Raw genomic sequence first — 18,909 nt, forward strand, 5'->3', positions numbered from 1 at the left:
GGGAGAAGGTGAGAAGAGCTGTTCTGAGGACAGTGTTAAAATGATTTAACAGGTGTGAGATGTGGTGAGTAATGCAGGTGATGGCTGAGGCACAGGGATGGGTGATGATCAGTTCATCACGAAGAGGACAGCTCTGAGAAGGTCAAACATGGGGTGTTTGTGCAGCCCCTGAGCTCTGTGGGAGGCGTGGGCTGGGTGCTGAGCCCTGCCAGGGGGGTCTGTGGGGGTGACAGTGGCAGCTTGTCCTGCCAAAATTGTGGTCAGGCACGAGTGGGGGGGACCCAGGAGGGAAATGTGAAAGGCTCAGGGAGTGGCAGTGAGGGCAGCAATGGGGGAGGTGTGGGGGTTGTAAAATCTGTGCACCAAAATTGGTGCATCTCCTGTCAAAACTGATGCATTAAGGGGTTGGATTCAGCCATATCCTGTTCACAGATTTCTGATGACTCCAAAGGGCAATTCCTTCAGGAATGCAGAAAGTAACCCCTTGCAGGATGATAAATAAAGGCTATGGGCTGGTTTCCCATGTGGGCTGCCTGTGGGTCTATAAGCTGCAACTCTGTCATGTGCTGAGTCCAGTTTGGTTTGGAGCAGCCTGAAGAGCATCAGATAAATCCTGATCCAGTAAATGTTTTCAGACTTGACAAGAAAAGTGATGATTCTTGGCTTGTCTGGCAAATGGGGCAGTGAAAAAAAGCTGTGGCCTGGAGCTGCACTGGCTGCTCTCTAAGGGAGTTCAGGCTGAGTCTGAGGTGTGGGTGACTCTCACCATAAGTAACTTCTGAATTTTCTGCACCTCCCCAAAACCCACAGCTGCACAAGGTCCCATGTACAGGGAGTTGCTGGTCCCAGTTCCCTCCTGGCTGACTGCAGATAGATATGTGCCAGGGCACAGGGTGGCATCAGACTCACCTGTGGAGCAGCAGCTCCCCAACCCCAACACCTGCAGCCTGGAGACCACAGACCCAACTGGTATCAATGGGTTGCACAAAAAATTATTTGGTCCCAAAAAGGTCTGTAGAGCATCGTGGCACTGAGGGGACTGATAGGTGAGTATTGTGGCAGAAGGACCAAACTGTGGCATTTGGTCTGGGAGAAAACCCCCAAAAGCCATGCGTGGATGCATGCATAGATGGATGACATTTCAAAAACAAGAACCAAACTCTCCAGGCTGCCCTTGGTGATCCCAAAAGAGCCCGGCCCGTGTCTCTGCTGGCACCCAGCACCCATGCTCTCTCTCTGGTGTTTTAGGTAAACAGAAGTACCTCTGTGCCAGCCGCAATGACTGCACCATCGACAAGTTCCGACGGAAAAACTGCCCCTCCTGCCGCCTGCGGAAGTGCTACGAGGCCGGGATGACTCTCGGAGGTATGGCCAGGGTCCCCTCCCGGGTCCCTAAGTGTCACTTGGTGGGTGAAGATTGATGAGGCTGATGGATACACCCACTGGAAACATTTTCAGGGTTCTAATAGCAAAGTGGTGAATTTTGACAGCTTTTGTTTGTGTTTCAGGGAACATGTTTTTCCCTGATTTCAAACCTTGTGAATCTAAAAAAATATAAACAGTAGGGTGAGTTGGTTCTGGCTCCTGGAGCCTCAGAGCAGAGCACTCCTCTCTTTTGATAGGATTATTCCAAGGCAGAAAGGGGCAATTTCTTGGTGAAATTACAACCTCAGTGTTTTCTTTTGCGGGATGGAAGCTGCTCCTGTGTCCCTGGTGAGGGTCCTCATTACAATTTGTGTCTGTTCCCAAACCTGTAGCCCTCCAAAACTGACAGGGTGCCGACATCCAAAATCTGAGGTTTTCAGTCTATAAGCTAGTGTTGATCACTGGGCATCTCCTTGTTGAGTTCATTTGATTAAATTGTTCTCTGTGTGGTGAGGCCTGGCACAGGGTGCCCAGAGCAGCTGTGGCTGCCCCATCCTTGGAAGTTTCCGAGGCCTTGGAAACTTGGACGGGGCTTGGAGCAAGCTGGGATAGTGGAAGATGTCCCTTTCCATGGCAGGGGATGGAACTGGGTGACCTTTAAGGTCCCTTCCAACCCAAATCACCCTATGATTCTGTGAGGAGGAAAATATCCTGGAAAAGGGGGCTGACAGACCTGCCCCTGCTGGGAAGCCCGGGGTTGAGGGGACTTCTGGGGCTGCAGAGAGGAGCCCGGGAAGTGCCAGGCACAGCACAGGGGGACAGCGGCAGCCCAGACTGCTTGGGTGTGTCAGCATTTTTGGGTTAAATCCTGACCCCATTGCTGGGATGGGCTGAGCCTCCAGAGCTGCTGGGCTCCAACAACGCTGTCTTGAAGGACTTGTTACTGAAGTGGCTCTGATTTGTGACTCACCAAGGAGCAGAAGGTTTAGTTTGATTTCTCCCCAAAGGTCCCAGAAGGCAGTGCAGTCCTCATTCCCTTTTCTTAGCTTATTTTTAAGTGCTTTTTTCTGGTGAAGTTTCCATAAGTAGGAGAAGCCATACATCAGTGTAACCCTCTTCTGCAGGACACACTGACAAAATTAATGCTAATACGGATACCCCGCTCCCTTCTTTTTTCTTCAGCTCTTTGGGTCACCCTGACCTGTTCTGCCTGGTCTATTTTACATTTGGTTTGGATGTCGGTAAAGGCAATTGTTACACACAGGCAGGCTTGTGGTTGCCCACAGTAACCTCTCCCACAGCGGAGGCAGGGCGTTTAAAATCACTCCCAAGCTCCAACCAGTTGTTTTTAACTGGTGGTTAATTACAGTCACTGATGGGCTACATCCCCGGCAGCCCTGCGCCTCTCGTGGAGGAGGAGGAGGAAGAAAAAAAGGAAAAGAAGGAGGAGAAGGAGGAGGTGTCACACTGAATTCCTTCTGCAGGCTCTGCTCTGGAACAGGATGGCAATGTGTTGAAGCACTTCATTATTGATTGAGATCACAGTGACCTGCAAGCTGGTATCCACTAAGCAGGATCTTCTCTCTATAGAGAGGGAAAAGATACTGTAGAGAGGGAAAAGGGAAAAAAAAATGAGCAAAAAACCAGTAATAATGCTGTTTTAGTGTCTTGGGTCCTACTAGTGTGCTGGCCTGTGCCCACCATCCCACTGCACCTGTGCCTGCTGCTGGGGAAGATGCTGCAGGGATCCTGCCAGTCCTGAGCCCGGGAAATGTCCTGGTATGGGCACGGCTGCAGAAATCCTGCCAGCCCTGAACCTGGGAAATGTCCTGGTATGGGCACGGCTGTGGAAATCCTGCCAGCCCTGAACCCAAGGAGCATGAGAGGTGCCAGGGGCTATTCCTGTGGGGAACTCCAAGCTCCTGTGCCCACAGCCAGAACTGGCAGCTACCTGAGCTGAAGCCATGTGGGGCCTGGCTGGAGCAAAAACTCAAAACATGTGTAATTCCTTTCGTTTTGTTTCTAGTGGAGCTAGAAATCTTCTGTAGTAACAGCCAAAAGCTTGTGAAAGCCCAGGCTTGAGGCATATGTGTGTTTAGTCCTAATTGAGGTTCAGCTGCTGGGGGCAGAGCAGAGCTCATGTCTCACCACCACACAGTGGGTATTGATTCCAGCCAGGGGGAATTTGATACAATTTTTACAGAGCCACTGCAGTAGTTACAATCAGTATTATGTTGGCTGTACCTGATTTTTCATCTGGTCTGCCCTTGACTTACAGCAATTGGATGTTTATTACAACTTGGTTTGCTTGATCAAACCCTAATTTTATTGATTTTCTGTCCCCACAGTGGGTATTTGTCACCTGTGACTCAATAACCCTTTTGCCTCCTACACAGCCACCCAAGTGACATTCCTTACCTCCTTGCTCCAAGATGTGTTGACAAATCTTCAGTGTCCTCATGGCTTCTGCAGTTTGCCAACACCTATCAGCCCTTGTCTGCTGCCCTCAGCCCATCTGTTCAGTCATCATCCTTAATGTTCATCCCTATTTTCCCATCCATACATTGCCATATGAGCTGGTTGAGTAAAAATGGTTAAATCTGGTTTTGGGGTGAATGTAACAATGAGCCACCTTCGTAAGAAACAAACCTGTCTGCTGTTGTTTCAACACAATAATTGCCTTGAGATGTATCACTAGGGGGTTTGCAATAATTCAGCAACACTATCTGCTATTACGTCCTTCAAGTTCTTTTCAGTCATGTGGACCTGATAGACTCAGATCTCTTGAATGTGTCTGCCACAACCAGTAAAGTTATTATTATCAACTGAGATTGTTGTGCCAGACAAGATTGATAGCTTGGCAGGTTCAGGTTTCGACAAGCCTGGTGTGAAGTTCGTAAAAACAGCAAAGGGCAGCGGGTTATAAATCAAATCCTGTTCAGCTCCTCAGTGTCTCACTGACAGCTGAGCTCGACGTGTGCTGCAGGATCTCTCCATTGTTGTCAGTGCAAGAGCAGTTTCTTCCAGGTGTCCATAACTTCCCTAAGTCCTGGCATCATGAAAATTGGCGCTGGAGCCCAGAGTGCTCCTTCCTCAGAGCTTTAGAAGTGCCTGTAAGGGAGATGCTTAAAATGTGCATCACTTTGGCCATCGCTCTGAGGGTGCTCCCGGGGGTTCTTGCACTGGTGAGTATTTTATTGTGATATATAATTGTGTCCTTTAAGCTTTTTTTCCAAAGCTTAAAGGACACAATTTTATTGTGATATATAATTGTGTCCTTTAAGCTTTTTTCCAAATCCATCCAATAGTTCCCCAGAGACCTCCAGGTCAGCTTGCAGGGCTTGGGGCAGTGCTGTGCTGCAGCTGTACCTCGAGGCTCCCTGGGCCCCTTGTCCCTGCTGACAGCCAAGCAGGAACATCCCACTACTGGTCACATATCCTAAGGTTTCTCCCGCCTTGGTTTGAAGAAGTGCAATGTAGACTTCCACCCAGCTTAGCTCATTCTAGAGTAAAAACATTACAGATGCCTTTAATTCCAATTTTTAAATTTTGGTTTATATTACCTACTGAGTAGAAGCTAACACCACAAAGGGGTTTGGCACAGGTGACTGAGTAGAAGCCAGTCTTTGCCTCTGAAGGTCTTCTCCATCTGGCAATGTCAGTATTTCAGTGCTCCTGGAATGCACAAACCCAAGGCCAGTCTGGTAGCACTGTTATCACCCATTGTCACAGAAGAGCCTGGTTTGTGGCTGCAGTTTCAGAGCCAATGCAGTAGGTACTTGCTGTCTTCTCGCTTCAGTCAGGATCTTTTCATACTAGATAATTAAATATTAAAGGGAAAAAACCCAAGCACTTAAACCAAACCACATGTGTGTTTTGTACATGTGGGTTTGGCTTTGCTGACACACATGACCTGGGGCAGTGGTTATTTCTAAATCCAAACTCTGTCACAGGCTGCCCAAGTGGAGGCACCATCCCTGGGGGGATTTAACGGATGTGTGGCTGTGGCACGTGGGGATGTGGGTTAGTGATGGTCTTGGCAGAGCTGTGACTTTGGAGGCAAGGGAGAGGAGGCTGTATCAAACGAGTGGCCGATGGCCAGAGGCCATCACACTGTGCTGCAGCACTGTTTTCCTCTTGCTCTCCTTTATTTTTATTAATCCTTTCTCCTCCCTTTTTAAGGAGAAGCCTGTTTTTATTGCTCATAGAGCAGATCATACAGAACACAATGCTTAAAATCAACGTCTGGAGTTAATTTCTAGAGCTGCACTTTGACTTGATATTTTTATGTTTTGCTGCTTATTTTTTCTAATTACAGCTGAAAGGAAATTCGAGATAAGTATCATATAATGAAGGAGCCAAAACCCCAAGGACAACTGGTTTGATGTTGTATTACCTGCTGAAGCCACGGGCTTTTGTCCTCTAATTAGTTGGGGTTTGGGTTGAGTGAGGGGTGGCAGTAGCAGGCCACCTGTGCTGAGCAATGTCATGCTGGTATCAATGAGGGAATCACAGACTCCCCAAGACCTCTGGTATCACACCTCTGGAGTGCTGGTGTGCCTTGCAGGCAGACCAGCAGCTGTGGTTAAGAGCCAGGTGTGTGGGGAGAACACCTTTTCATGTTGGGCACAGGCACCTGCTGCTTTGGTCCCTCTGCAAGCTGCCTGCTCTGCTCGTGGGGCTGGTGAGGCTGCACAGCAGAGTGAGGCCACCCAGCTTGGGTCCACTCCCCTTCAGTGGGAACTCCAGGGAAACAGCCCCGGAACCACCTGCTGGCTTCTGAAATGTGTTTTCTGTAATATGTGTGCGGTGTGTTTGGGAGAGCCTGGCTGTGGGGCAGCAGGCATTGCAGGGAGAAGGCTTTTATCTCAGATGCATCCTGCTTCTGCCCTGCTCTGGGATGGAACAATTCCACTTGGGCATGCAAGTGCAGTGTTTTTTCTCCCTGGAACATGACTGTATGCTGAGTTTATCATCTTGTGTTGCTCCTCTTTTTGATTGCATACAAGCAGTAGTTTGAGTCAAGTCAAAACCTCTTCCCTCTCTTCCCTGGATCTTCCTCTCTGTTTTTAAGTGGGAGTTAGAGACCAGTGGTTGCAGAGGATGTAAATAATGTTAATTCTTTTCTTTGTCAGATTAACAACAAAACGGAGTTTGTCACACAGTGTGTTCTCCTCTTGTCCTCAGGTGACAACTGCAATGCCAGGGCACTCTTGGCAGCGCCCACTGAGGGAGGAGCTGCTGCTGGTCATCACTTTTCCTTTCCTCATAACTACAATGATGGAGCCAAGAAGCCCTGACATGTTTTTAACATATTTTTAAGTATCACACTAAACTGTATCTTTCCCACAGCCCGCAAGCTGAAGAAACTGGGTAACCTGAAGGCACAGGATGACATGGAGGGAGCCAGCTCGTCCAGCCCAACGGAGGAGCAAGCTCCCAAGCTGGTGATGACACGCATTGACGGCTATGAGTGCCAGCCCATCTTCCTCAACGTCCTGGAGGCCATTGAGCCTGGGGTGGTGTGTGCTGGCCACGACAACAGCCAGCCTGACTCCTTCTCCAACCTGCTGACCAGCCTGAATGAGCTTGGGGAGAGGCAGCTGGTCTACGTGGTCAAATGGGCAAAGGCCCTGCCAGGTGAGAAGGAAAGCAAACAAATCCCCTCTCAGTTTGGCCTTCTCAGTTCCAAACCCATCTGCACTGCTGGGGGCAGGTGCAAAGGGGGTGGTCTGCAGCCCCTGTCCCATCACACAGCTCCTGGGGGACCATCTCCATGGGCAGTGTGTGTGTCCCCTGCCTGGGAAGTGCATGTGTGTCCTGCTGTGTGTGTGTCCTGCTGCCTGTAGCAGCGTGAGACTTGACTCTAGAGGGGCTGATGATGGGAGAAGGAGCTGAGGGGTGATGGAATGGGTTGGAACTTATACTCTGGGTTCAGATAGCCCCTGGTCAGTGATACCATGTGGGCACAGGGCACTTCCCCCCATGGCAGGGCTGCAGCTGGTCTGGGCTCAGGGTTCTGCTCTTCTCCCCCTCTTTCTGTGGAGGTTTTGCTCCACTTCCAAGCCGTGTCTGCCAGCCCTGCAGCACTGCCCTCTAGACAAGGATCAGCCATGTCCCAGAACCCACCTGAAGTGATGAAAAGGCTAAATAGCAACATGGCAAAAGAGCAATGCAGAATCCCAAAGAACTTTTCCTGGCAGTCACTCAGGTTGTCCATATGATGTCCATGTGCCCATGCCTGGTGTGATATATTTGTGATGCCTTCAGAGAGGTAAAAGGGGTCAGGAATTTTCCAGATGCTGGTCAGCAGGTGCAGTAAATGGAGCATCCCGGTGAATGATGTGTTCATTGAGCTGGATTTGCAAGGTGTCACTGCAAGGTTAGTGACATGCTGCCTGTTCCACCTTGTAATCCTGGAACTGAGTGAGTGGGGTTGCAGAGGGCTGAGCTCCGTCTGGGCACAGCAGGACCTAGCTCACCTCCCAGCATCCTGGAGACTGGGTTGTGGGGCCAGTTCCTGCTGCCTTCTCCTTTCTGGCCCCACTCCTCAGGGGACACCAGAGAAAAGAGGAACCCCAGTCCTCGTATGCGTGGGGTGATACAGCCAGAGGAGGAGACGGAGGTGCAGTAAGTTTGCCACTCTCTGCCAAACCCTGGTGATGAACTGTGGTCAGGTGTCTGACGTTCCCAGGAGTTTAGCAGCCCCCTAGACTGGTGCTCCCAATGGGATATTGGTCTGCATACCCTGAAATGCAGAGTAGCCCATTCTGTTTCTGCTATTCTTGAGTCACTTGTCTTGTAAAACCAGGGAAAAATCCTACTTCCACTTTGGCTTGTCTACACCAGACATCAAGATCCACAGAGACACCACAAAGCTACCTGGCATCCAGGGCTGAGGCTCTACCACTGCAGCAGTGCTGATGGAAAGGGAGAGTGCTGTGGGAAATGTTTTCTATCATAACCACCCCTTTATCAGAGGGTTTTACTCTCCTGAACTGCCCCGATGCCCAGGCCCTCAGTGTGTGGCAGTGTCAGCTGCTGCCCTGCTGCCCCTCGGGGCCAGCGCCGACTGTGCCAGGGTGGCATCTGGGCAAGGTTCATTCTCCAGCTTGTTTGCCTTGAAGAGCTCTCCAAAGCACAGAGATCCTTGCCTCAATGGGTTGTAATTATACACTGGAGCTGTTGAATTGCTTTAATATTTGATTGAAATAATGCATGATTGCCTTGAAACTCAATTATATTTGCCTATTTACAAGTACGTTGAAAAAAACAGCGTTGGAGGTGGTGTAAGCATGCCTGGGGTTTAACTCTGGGCTGCCATCTGGGAATGGTAATTTGAATTTAGTTGCTATTTTTGTTTCTTTTGCAATGTAGCTGAGGTTTCCATGCTCATTCCCACAGTCAAGAGATCCATGCAGTGTGTATGAGGCAGAAACCGGAGCACCTGTAATCATGATGGGAGGCCTAGGGGCTGCCTGCTGGGTCTGAGCATCACATTAAAATCCAGTTACTTAAATTTGGTGAAGTCCTAATGGGACTTTCTCCTCTCTTTGTCTCTGAAGTTCCCTTTCTTCCCTTCCAGGGGTAGGTTTGTGCTTGTCTACCCTTGATTCCCAGTCAAGGTGGGAGCTCCATGTCATTACTCATGTCCTGAGACATGAGCTGGTTGAGCTTGGGCTGTGGACTGACCACCTTGTCCTAAGAGAAGCACTGCAGGAGAGCTGGAGTCTGCCCGGAAACAGCCCTGGGAACTGCAGGAACCCAACACTAATTTGTAACATCCTCCCTCACTGTTTATTAGGATTTCGCAACCTGCATGTGGATGACCAGATGTCAATAATCCAGTACTCTTGGATGGGCCTGATGGTGTTTGCTATGGGGTGGAGATCTTTCACCAACGTCAATTCCAGGATGCTTTACTTCGCTCCAGACCTGGTCTTCAATGAGTAAGTGTGAAACAACAGCAGCCTAATGCTGGGCTTTGGGTCAGCCCAGGTGACAAGCTACACTTAGAGCAGTTACACTGAGCTGCCCCCTCCAGCCCAGCCCAGCCTGGCCGTGCCCAGCCTGCTCCCCACTGCCCCCACCCATGGTGACCTCCAGCACTGTGATGCCTCTCCAGATCCTTCTGCCTGCTCCCTCAGCCTTGCCGGGAGCTGACGCCCACCGGGGCAGCAGCAGAAGCTGGTGTGGGGTGAGGGGCTGCTCCATTTCTGCCTTTCTGCTATAGGGTTTGAATTCCAGCTCTGTTGGGCAGCTGGGGTGAGCAGACATAGAGACAAAATGTACTGTAAGGTCCTGGTGGGCTCTGCTTGATGTACCATCAGCTTAGAGCTGGGGAGGGTTTGCTGGCACTCAGATAGAAGAGCCTGAACCCAATAACCAAGCACAGCAGCAGGCAAACCCCCACCTGCCTGGGAGCTCCAACTCAGCCTCATTTCCCTCACAGGCAGAAATGTTTGGGAAATCATTGCAGCTGCTCTTCAGACAAACGCTGCAAATCCCTTGCAGCCATCTGTGTCCTGTGAGGATCACACACAGGCGTTCTGGAAAATGCTCCACTCGTGCATGTGGCACCCCTGGGACAGAGCTCGGGCCCTTGGCAGCGGGGTGTGCCAGGCAAGGGGGGTTTGCTGGGTCAGGGAGTGTCCTCCCCGTCACACATGTGCGCACTGGGCTCCGTGCCACCTGCACCCATCTCACCCTGCCAGGTACCGCATGCACAAATCCAGGATGTACAGCCAGTGCATCAGGATGCGGCACCTCTCCCAGGAATTTGGGTGGCTTCAGATCACACCCCAGGAGTTCCTCTGTATGAAGGCTCTTCTCTTCTTCAGTATTAGTAAGTATCCACACCCTTCCCTCCACAGAGCTGCAGCACCTGCTGCTGCATCGCCCTTGAGGCATCTGGTGCTTTTCTTGTGCCTGGACTTCCACTTCCCAGGAGGAGGCTGGGGATGTCCCCTGCTTCAGCCTTCCTCCTGCTCTCCTGTTGTTATCACTCTCTGGGCTCCTCTCACTGTTTCCTTCCCATCCCACCCAGTTCCAGTGGATGGCCTGAAGAACCAGAAACTCTTTGATGAGCTCCGCATGAATTACATCAAGGAACTTGACCGTATCATTGCCTGCAAGAGGAAGAACCCCACCTCCTGCTCCCGGAGGTTTTACCAGCTCACCAAGGTCCTGGACTCTGTGCATCCGGTAAGAGAAGACAGGGAAACGTCCATCTGTACACATAATGTCCATCTAAATGCATAAGAAACAATATGAAAAACCAAACTTTTCACAGAGAGAATGATTATTCCCTGGAACAACCTCCCTGTCATGGGAGGAGTTCAGATGCAATTGGAAAGAGCACTGGATAGTCTCACCCAGTTTCCCTTTCCCAGGGAAGGTGGGACCTCTGTCATGTATCTTCCCAGAGAAAGCACTGCCCAGGGACTTTAACCAGCTCTCTTTCTTTCCCAGATTGCCAAGGACCTGCATCAGTTTACATTTGATCTCCTAATCAAGGCACACATGGTGAGCGTGGACTACCCAGAAATGATGGCCGAGATCATCTCTGTGCAGGTTCCCAAGATCCTGTCTGGAAAAGTCAAGCCTATCTACTTCCATGCACAGTGATCTTTCAGAGGGACCCCTGTGCTGCCACCCCCATTCCAGCCATCTCCTGCCTGTTACTTCTGCACTACTGTCCTGCAGTGCCTTGGGGAATCCCTCTGTGGCGGCGGCCAAGGGGACAGGCAGTGACAGACCTGCTGGGATTCCTGAGATTACTATTTTCCTGAGGTACCTCTGAACTGAACCCCTGGCACTGACCTCTGCCTGGCTCCAGCTGCTCATGGTGATGGACAGAGACTGGTGGGGGCAGTGGCACCATGTCTGAGTGTTCTCCCCTGTTTGTCACTGTGACTCCAGCAGCCCAGGGCCACGGGACAGCAGAAGAAGTGCCAGTGGTTGGTGGGTTTGGGGTGATTTTTATAAAAAGAATACAACACAAAGCAGGTTGCAGCTCCGCGTTTGGGTGTGGGTTATGTTGCCTGCCTCCTTCTGGATGTTTTGTTTGCATTATGGTGCTGGGAAGCAGATAAGTTCAAACATTGCAGAAGAGAAGCAGAGCAGAGCTGGGGGACAAGGTGAATTGTGGCTGAGGAGTTCACGGGCCCTGCAGCCACTGTGGGATCTGCTGTGGTCAGCTCTGCCCTGGGACCGGCCTGCACTGCCGAGACATGAGCGATGGAGCAGCCAGGCTGCAGCGGAAGGCCTGCCGAGGAAGATCACCTTGGAAATCCCCCAGTGATGCCTGGCTCCTGGTTTCCACCTGGGATGTTTTTCCTATGGCCTGTCCAGCTGGTCCCCACAGACCCCCGGGTGCTCAGCAGTCACATTCCTGTCCTTGCCAGCTGCTGCTTCCTGACAAAGCTGAACCCACCTCTGAAAGTGCCTGATGCCCTCGGACCTCACACCTGCCTGGCTCCCCTGGGCACCTGCAGCCTCTGCCCCCACATCTGCTCTGCTCCTGTCATGGCTCTGCAGGCCTGGGATTCCAGCTATGCTCTTTGCCTTCATTTGTCCCAACTATTTTTTTCCAGTGCCAGCAGATGAGTGTTCTGGAGCCAAGACCAAGGCCAGGGTCTACGGGACCTGTGGGACCATGGGACTCCTGTCTGAATCCTGTCCACGGAGAGGTGGCTGTGGGAACTGGCTGCTGTCACCACGGCGCTTTGGGGAACTGCAAGGGAAGCACCAAGAGACCCCCTGCTCTTGGAAGCAGCACACACAGCTGCTGCTGATGGCAGTGGCTGATTGAGCCCAGGAGGACTCCATTGTGCGCTCACTGTCCCATGTACATGGTTCTGTATGCACCACACCACCCACACCCCATCCCACGTGCACTGCCACACACACCCAGCCTGTCCCCAGCACACACACAGCAGCCAAGCCTGTGTGCTCTGTGGTGTTTTAGTTCCCCTCTTCCTGCAGATCCTGAGTACATCAAAACCACCTGCCCAGACCCAGACAGGCTGTCAGTGACTGCACACGCACAGGCTGGTGCCAGGGTCACATGTGCCATCATGGGCTGTGATGTGGCCTGGCATTACCAACCCAGACATCTACGAGGGATTCTTGTGCCAGCACAGACAAACAGCAAACTCTGCACCCTCCCAGGGCAGTGAGCACACTCAGAGCCCTGTGCCCACCCTGTGCCCAGCTCAGCTCTCCAGGAAAGGCCATAATGGTGCAGCTGCTCCTTTACACACTTGGAGTAAAACAAACAATTTCCCTGATGCTTTCAAACCTTTTGATGGGATTTTCATTATAAGAAGGAGTGGGGGAAAAGCCCCAATGGAAGGGGAGGATCTTTCTTTGCAAAGGATTTCCTTCCTCTGCTAGATAGGGCTCCGATCCTGCTCCTCCTCCTGAAATCCTCTCATGTAGGCAGCCACAGAATCCATGAGTGAACTTTTTGGCAGGCAGCCGGCAGGTTGCTGCTCTCAGAGGCTCCCCCATGCCAGGGGGCTGCTGGCATTTTTAGCACTGGTGTGAGCTGCAGATATTTGCAAATGAACCAGTAAAAAATTCCAGCTGGTGCATTCCTGTCTTCTGGAAGTTTCCCTGGCTCTTCACAGCAGAGCTCAGTGAGCAGATGGGTGGTGATTCTCAGTCCCTGTGATCAGTTCAGGATGGCTCCAAGCAGTTGGAACAGCAGTTTGGGAGAGCTTCGTGCTTCACACAGGCTCGTGTCAGTGAAGGTTTGGCTGGTTAATGAGTGTGGCAGTGTCCTGCTGGGTGTTCATCTGCTGGGAGACTGGAAAGACGCCAAACCTAACAGGGATTTGCCCACCCTGCTTTGCTGGTAGGAGCACCATGTGAATGAGAAGTGGGGGAGCACGGGAAGGATTCTGCCCATGTATCACCTGCCCCGTGTGTGTCACCCGGTGTGAAGCTGCTCTGGACAGCGAGTGCTGAGCAAGGCAGGAGCTCATGGGGGGCACCCCCAGGCCAGGACAGAGGGGCAGTCAGGGGCATTGAGGGGCATGTTCTCTGTCTCTTCACTGTCACAGTAAACTTCTGCAACTTGTTAATTAAAAAGTTGGGTTTCTACAATATAATTACCAGGAAATGTGGGAGCCAGGACTCGCAGCACCTGTGTGTGTGTATTTGCTGGGGGAATTAATGCTGTTTCCATGTGGATTTTCATGAGCTGCTGCAGGAACTGGGGAAGAAGAGGCTTTAAGAAATACCAAAGTCCAACTCCTGCCATTTATCTTTATGCTTTTTTCTTTTCTTCTGCATTTTCGTGTCTACTTTTTCTTTAATAAAGCAAGGAGAATTTCACTGTGTTCACAGTCCCAAAGAAGCTGTCCCTGAGACTCTCCTCGGGCTGGCTGAGCCCTGGAGTTGGGTGTCACAGCTGAGATCAACCCTCTCCATGTTCCCCTGTGGATTCCCTGACTCTGCTCTGGCTCATCTCAGAGGTGTGGGGTGTTCTGAGCTGGCTCAGTCTGGGTCATGGCTCAGCCTATCAGCTCCTGCCCAAGGCAGCAGATGGAGGACAAGGGATACAGACGTTGGCATCTCCCTGGGAGAAGTGTTTGTGCATGGATGGGCACCATTCCATAACAGAAGGTGTGGGATAAAGGATGCTGCCTTTAGTGAGGGCAAGAAGGACACTTCAGCCCTGTGTCATGCCAGAAGCAGTGAGAGATCAAATGGTGTGATGGCATGCAGTATTCCCAGGGCAGGTATCACCAACCTGTGCCCACCTGAGCCTGACACGCTCCTGCCAGCACCCCCTGCCTCAGCAGGAGCAAGAGCCAGGACAGCAGCTCTCTGCTGGGAGAGGCTGTGGTTGCATCTGGAGAACTGTCAGCATCCACATGCCACTGCCATAATGTCCAAGAGGCCCTTTGTGCTTGGCTCAGGGAACCGGGTGCTCGGTGAGGGAGGTGAAGCTGGGTACTTTCCTGCAGTGCCACTCTTTGCTCTGGGCCGTGGGGTTGTCCCTGTGCTCTGTAGGGAATGCTGAGGGGTACCCGAGGTGTCACCTGCCTCCCAGCCAGCCCGAGAGCTGCTGCCCTCAGTCACTCCCACCACTGGCCAGCCCTGCAGTCCCTGTGATCTCCCTCCCCTTGTTGAGCTCTTGCCCTGGACATTTCAATAACATAATGTATGCTAAAATTATCTATCTCTGTATAAAATAAAGGCATGGCCCATTTTCTATTGCTAAAGATATCTATTTAGTGACGTGCTCTAAGAGTCCTCTCTGGTTGCACACTGAGGTACTGGATGCTCTGCAGGAGATGAGTCAGAACGTGCCAATTTAATGGAGACTTTTAATTATTTTTCTGGCTGGGTGCTGTTCAGTTTGCAAAGGTTCCCCCTTTTGTGGCATGCACAGAGCACACGCTAGCATAGGCTGGGGTCGGTATCACCTTCTCCAGCCTTCCTGTGTCTTCTGGAGGTTAGACAGGGACAGCGTTTGCATTTGAGGAACAACAGAGTGTCCCTTGTGTTCTTCCCTCTTTGACTCGCACAAAGTGCCCTCACACATTTGGGCGGAATGCTGGGGTTACAGAAAGTGTCTGTGTTCCACCTGTGTGCAGGCCCAGGGCTGGCTGTGGGCACTGGGGGTGGCTCTGGGCAGGCAGGGTGGGTCAGAGCCTCCCCTGCCCAGCAGCTCCTGCTCCCTGCCCTCCTTCCCTTCAGCAGCAGAGGGATGCTGTGCTTGTGACTCACAGAGTAAATCTCTGCGCCCACATCAACCCTTAGCAAGTGGATAAAAGCTGCTCTCTGTGCCGGATATTTGGTGTTCTGTGGCAATTTTATGCTGTTTCTCTTTGTTAACATGTCTCTGTAATAATAAGAGTTCTCTATTTGATATATTTTACTTTCTTTGTAATAAGCCAAAAAGCTCATTGCTGGTGCCTTTTTGCCTGGGGGGGGGCTCCCAGCCCACAGCTGTGTTCCTGGGAGTAACAAAGGCCAGTCTGCAATTGCTCCTTCCACCAGAGCTGAGGGAAAGACAGAAGCCAATGCCACAGCATTGCCAGAAGAAAAAGAGCCAGCAGCCTTGGAATGGCAGAGGGACTATGGGGTATGATGCTGGTTCTTTCCTGGGACCTGACTCTAAGGTGAGGGCTGAGCATGATACTGGGAATGCCTTGGCCCCATTCTGGTGGGACTGTGACCCTGGAGATGAGAAACCACGTGATGTAGGTGCAGCACACACAGCCTGGTCTGACCCACTTTGGAATCGCAGTGCTTTGCCCAAATTATAGCATGACCTGAAGGTAAATTATCCCAGAGAAGGAATAATATGGATTGCTGACACAGCTGGTTTTTCTGGGGTTGTTTTGTGGTAGTGTTTGGGTTTTTTTGTTTGTTTGCTTGTTTGGTGTTGGGGGTTTTTTGTTTGTTTTTGTTTGGGTTTTTTTTTAATTGGAACTGAATGCATTGGATAAGGAAGAGAGAGCCCAGAGTGTTTTGGTACCATGAGGGCTGGACTGTGGTGACAGATGCTGCTGGGGCCAATGGGGTGCAGTGCAGGATGCCCTGGGGACAACTGCAACTCACACGTCCCCATGTGGGACTGAAGGACATTTATTTGTGTAACCAAAGAGAGGGGCCTGCCTGGCACCCAGGTAAAGAAACCGATGACACCGTGCTGGGGGTAAATGAGAATTCTCCTTTCTCTTTCAGCCATGCCACAGGCTGGCCCCTCACGCTTGGTGTTCAGTTCTTTTTGTAACCTGAAAATCTGCTGTTGTTCTGAGTCTAATAAATGCAGAATCTGGTTTGCTGGAGCTCTACCCTCTGCCTGCATTTGGCTTTTGTGTAGATTTTGTGCATGAAATCGCTGTGGGTGTGATGGCTGCCAGCAAGCAAAGGCGCTGGGAATCAGTGGGTCATTTGCCAGTAGATGAGGCTGTACATTGGATTATTGCAGGCTTTCTTTCACACTCAGATTTCACTATAATCATGTCTGAACTCGTAATTCAATTACATATCAATTGGCTAGTCCTTTCATATATTCCTCTTTGGGTCTTTTAAATTGAATTTCAGTTGATTAATGTATTTCTCAAAGCAAGGAGCTAATAAAGGCCAGTCTCCTCCTGCTCTTGTCATTGTTTTTGGTATCTTTATGAACAGTTGTAAATCCCTTCTTCTGCAATGTCTTTATAAAATTGACCTGTGCTCTCCAAGTAATAAAGAAGACACTTATCAGCCACTTGTTAATTCAAGGCACAGATGTGGATCCTACCCAGGGCCAAGATTTGATTCACTGAGGCAAAGCAAAGAGCTTGGGGAAAAAACAAAAAAGCTCTTTGGGCCTCAAATAGCTGGCAATGCCTGGTGTGTAATTGCACAGCAGCAGTCCACACACCATGCCCTGTGAGCTGAAGAACAGTGTGCCAAGAGAATAAAAACCCTTGGGTTTGTTATCTGCAAGGAATCTGATCCCATCCCTTGCTCTGAGTCACAGTGAAAAATTATTATGTTTTTTTCAAAATTCACCCTTAATGGGCACTGAGCAGGCCTCAGCTCCTCGGGGCTGGTGTGGCAGATTGGGTACCTGCCAGCATTCAGTCCAAGTATCACCTGCCAAATGGCCACTTGGACACCGGGGACATTCAGGAGCCACTGGTCCAGTGCCTCATGGGATGATGGACTTGGTCCCTCAGTGGCTACACATCCTGGGCTTACACTGGCTTTGGTCTCTGATGGTCTCAAACTCGTGTGGCTTGAACAGTGTCTGTGGGAGGACTGTGAGGCCACCTCTTGGGGACTGCTGGGTCAGAACTGAAGCTGGAGGACAAATTCACCTCACTCAGCTCCTTCTGCCTTACTATGCTCCAGCCCCCTCTGCTGCACATCCTGCATCCCACATCCTATACCTTGCATCCCCCCTGCACAGCTCACCGGGACCTACAGGTCACAGGGAAGCTGCTGACCTCCCTGACCATTCCTAACTGCTGTAGCTGTGGGGGCTGGCAGCAGGGTGACAGCCACCATGCCAGCACTGGGGATGAGCCACATGCCAGCAGGCTCCAGTGCTGCCCTTAGAGATGCCTTGGCTTCCTGGCAGAACAGCACGCAAAGCTCACAGGACAAAGTCCAGTTACCATGAAGAAGAAGTCAACTGAGAACATGGAAACATCATGAAAACCCCAAAATGGCCTCATGCTTTGATGTAATTTATTTGTTCTTGTCCTCATAGCAGAAATTGGGATATTTTTAAAACAGGCAGAAGTTCTGTTTCCTAAAATACCGGCGAGTTGTGTCAAAAAGCCCTTTCAGCAGTTCCCCTCCCTGGGGGTCTGGGAGTGCCAGCACTGTGACCCTGCTGTGCTGGTAGCCAGCCCTGTGTGCCTGCCATGGCGTCAGGGCTGTGCTTGTGCTCCCAGGACAAACCAGTGGCAGCCACAGACCTCAGTGGGGTCATGCTGACTCGAGTGCCCTGACACGAGGGACACCAGCCAATGCTGGGGTTTGCTCCTTACCCGAAACTGCTGCTGCCTCTCTCTGCCAGCCGGTGCCAAGGGGAGGGCAAACAGGGCCTGCCTGGCATGCCCCGTGTCCCACCCCATAGGAGCAGGGTGGGCGCAGTGGCGCGGAGGGGTAGCATGGTGTGGTGGCCACCAGGAGAGCCTGTGGGGCCAAGGCACTGAAGGGAGCCGAGGTGTGCAGGACACAGAGTGAGGAAGGATGGAGCTCTGGGAGGATGGAGCTCATGGGGACTTGCCCTCTGAGCGTTCATGGGCATGCCCCATTTTATACAGGATTTCAAGAATCTTCAGAAGTTCTGCCTTGCGGGAGCTCTTACAGACTCTGGCAGAGGCTGTTAAAGCACTTCTTAAACTTCTGAAAACACGGAAAATGGAAAACATTATGGCCTTTAGTAGTTCAAAGCATCTCCTGATTGTTTAAGCCAATCACAGGATTTTTTGGAGGCCCGACCTGATTTACAGCCATGTGTATGGGCCAAGAAACCTGCTAAGGGCTGCCAGGAACCCGCCCAGCTCAGGGAGCTGCTCCCAGCTCGGAGCATCCAGATGGGTAATGGTGCAGTGGGACGGGTCAGGGAGAACAACAGAGCTGAAAACTATGGCTCTGATCCTCCCAGGAGTCCCACGTGGGTGGATTCCGGTGCCTTCATGGGTCTCTGCGTAGCACATCCATTTCAGATGTCAGTGCTCCAGTAAGTATATTTCAATTCTAAATTTATCACACAGATGTGTCTGCTGCAGAGTCTTTGGCCTCTTCAAATCTTCCTCTGGGAAGAACTCACTGAGGCTCGGGCTCAAGCTTTGGAACTGCTTGTTTTGTTATCTTCTCTCTATAAAAACCTGAAAGGTTTTACTTGTGCTGGAAAATAATTTTCTGGCTCATATTAAATCCAAATGTTTTCTGTAAGAAAGCAAGCCAGGCACCTGTGGGTTGGGAGACAAGGATTATAGGGGCAGTGCCTCAAGGCTTGTTCCAGTTCACGACCACTTCATACAAGGCCTAGCGAGGAAAGGAAACTGTTTAGTTCCC

General features: G+C 51.1%; 1 protein-coding gene across 1 annotated transcript; it reads left to right on the plus strand.

Moving 5' to 3' along the window:
* Positions 1 to 1,184: 1,184 nt before the first annotated feature.
* Positions 1,185 to 16,181, plus strand: LOC119695127 (androgen receptor-like; the record flags this gene model as incomplete). Its single annotated transcript, XM_038123023.1, has 6 exons — positions 1,185 to 1,365; positions 6,718 to 7,005; positions 9,170 to 9,314; positions 10,080 to 10,210; positions 10,412 to 10,569; positions 10,837 to 16,181. Coding segments are annotated over 6 exons (1,059 nt in total), but the record flags the coding sequence as incomplete, so codon positions are not given.
* Between the last annotated feature and the right edge of the window lie 2,728 nt (positions 16,182 to 18,909).

The sequence above is a fragment of the Motacilla alba genome, chromosome 4A (genome assembly GCF_015832195.1).
Source record: "Motacilla alba alba isolate MOTALB_02 chromosome 4A, Motacilla_alba_V1.0_pri, whole genome shotgun sequence".
Lineage (NCBI taxonomy): Eukaryota > Metazoa > Chordata > Aves > Passeriformes > Motacillidae > Motacilla > Motacilla alba.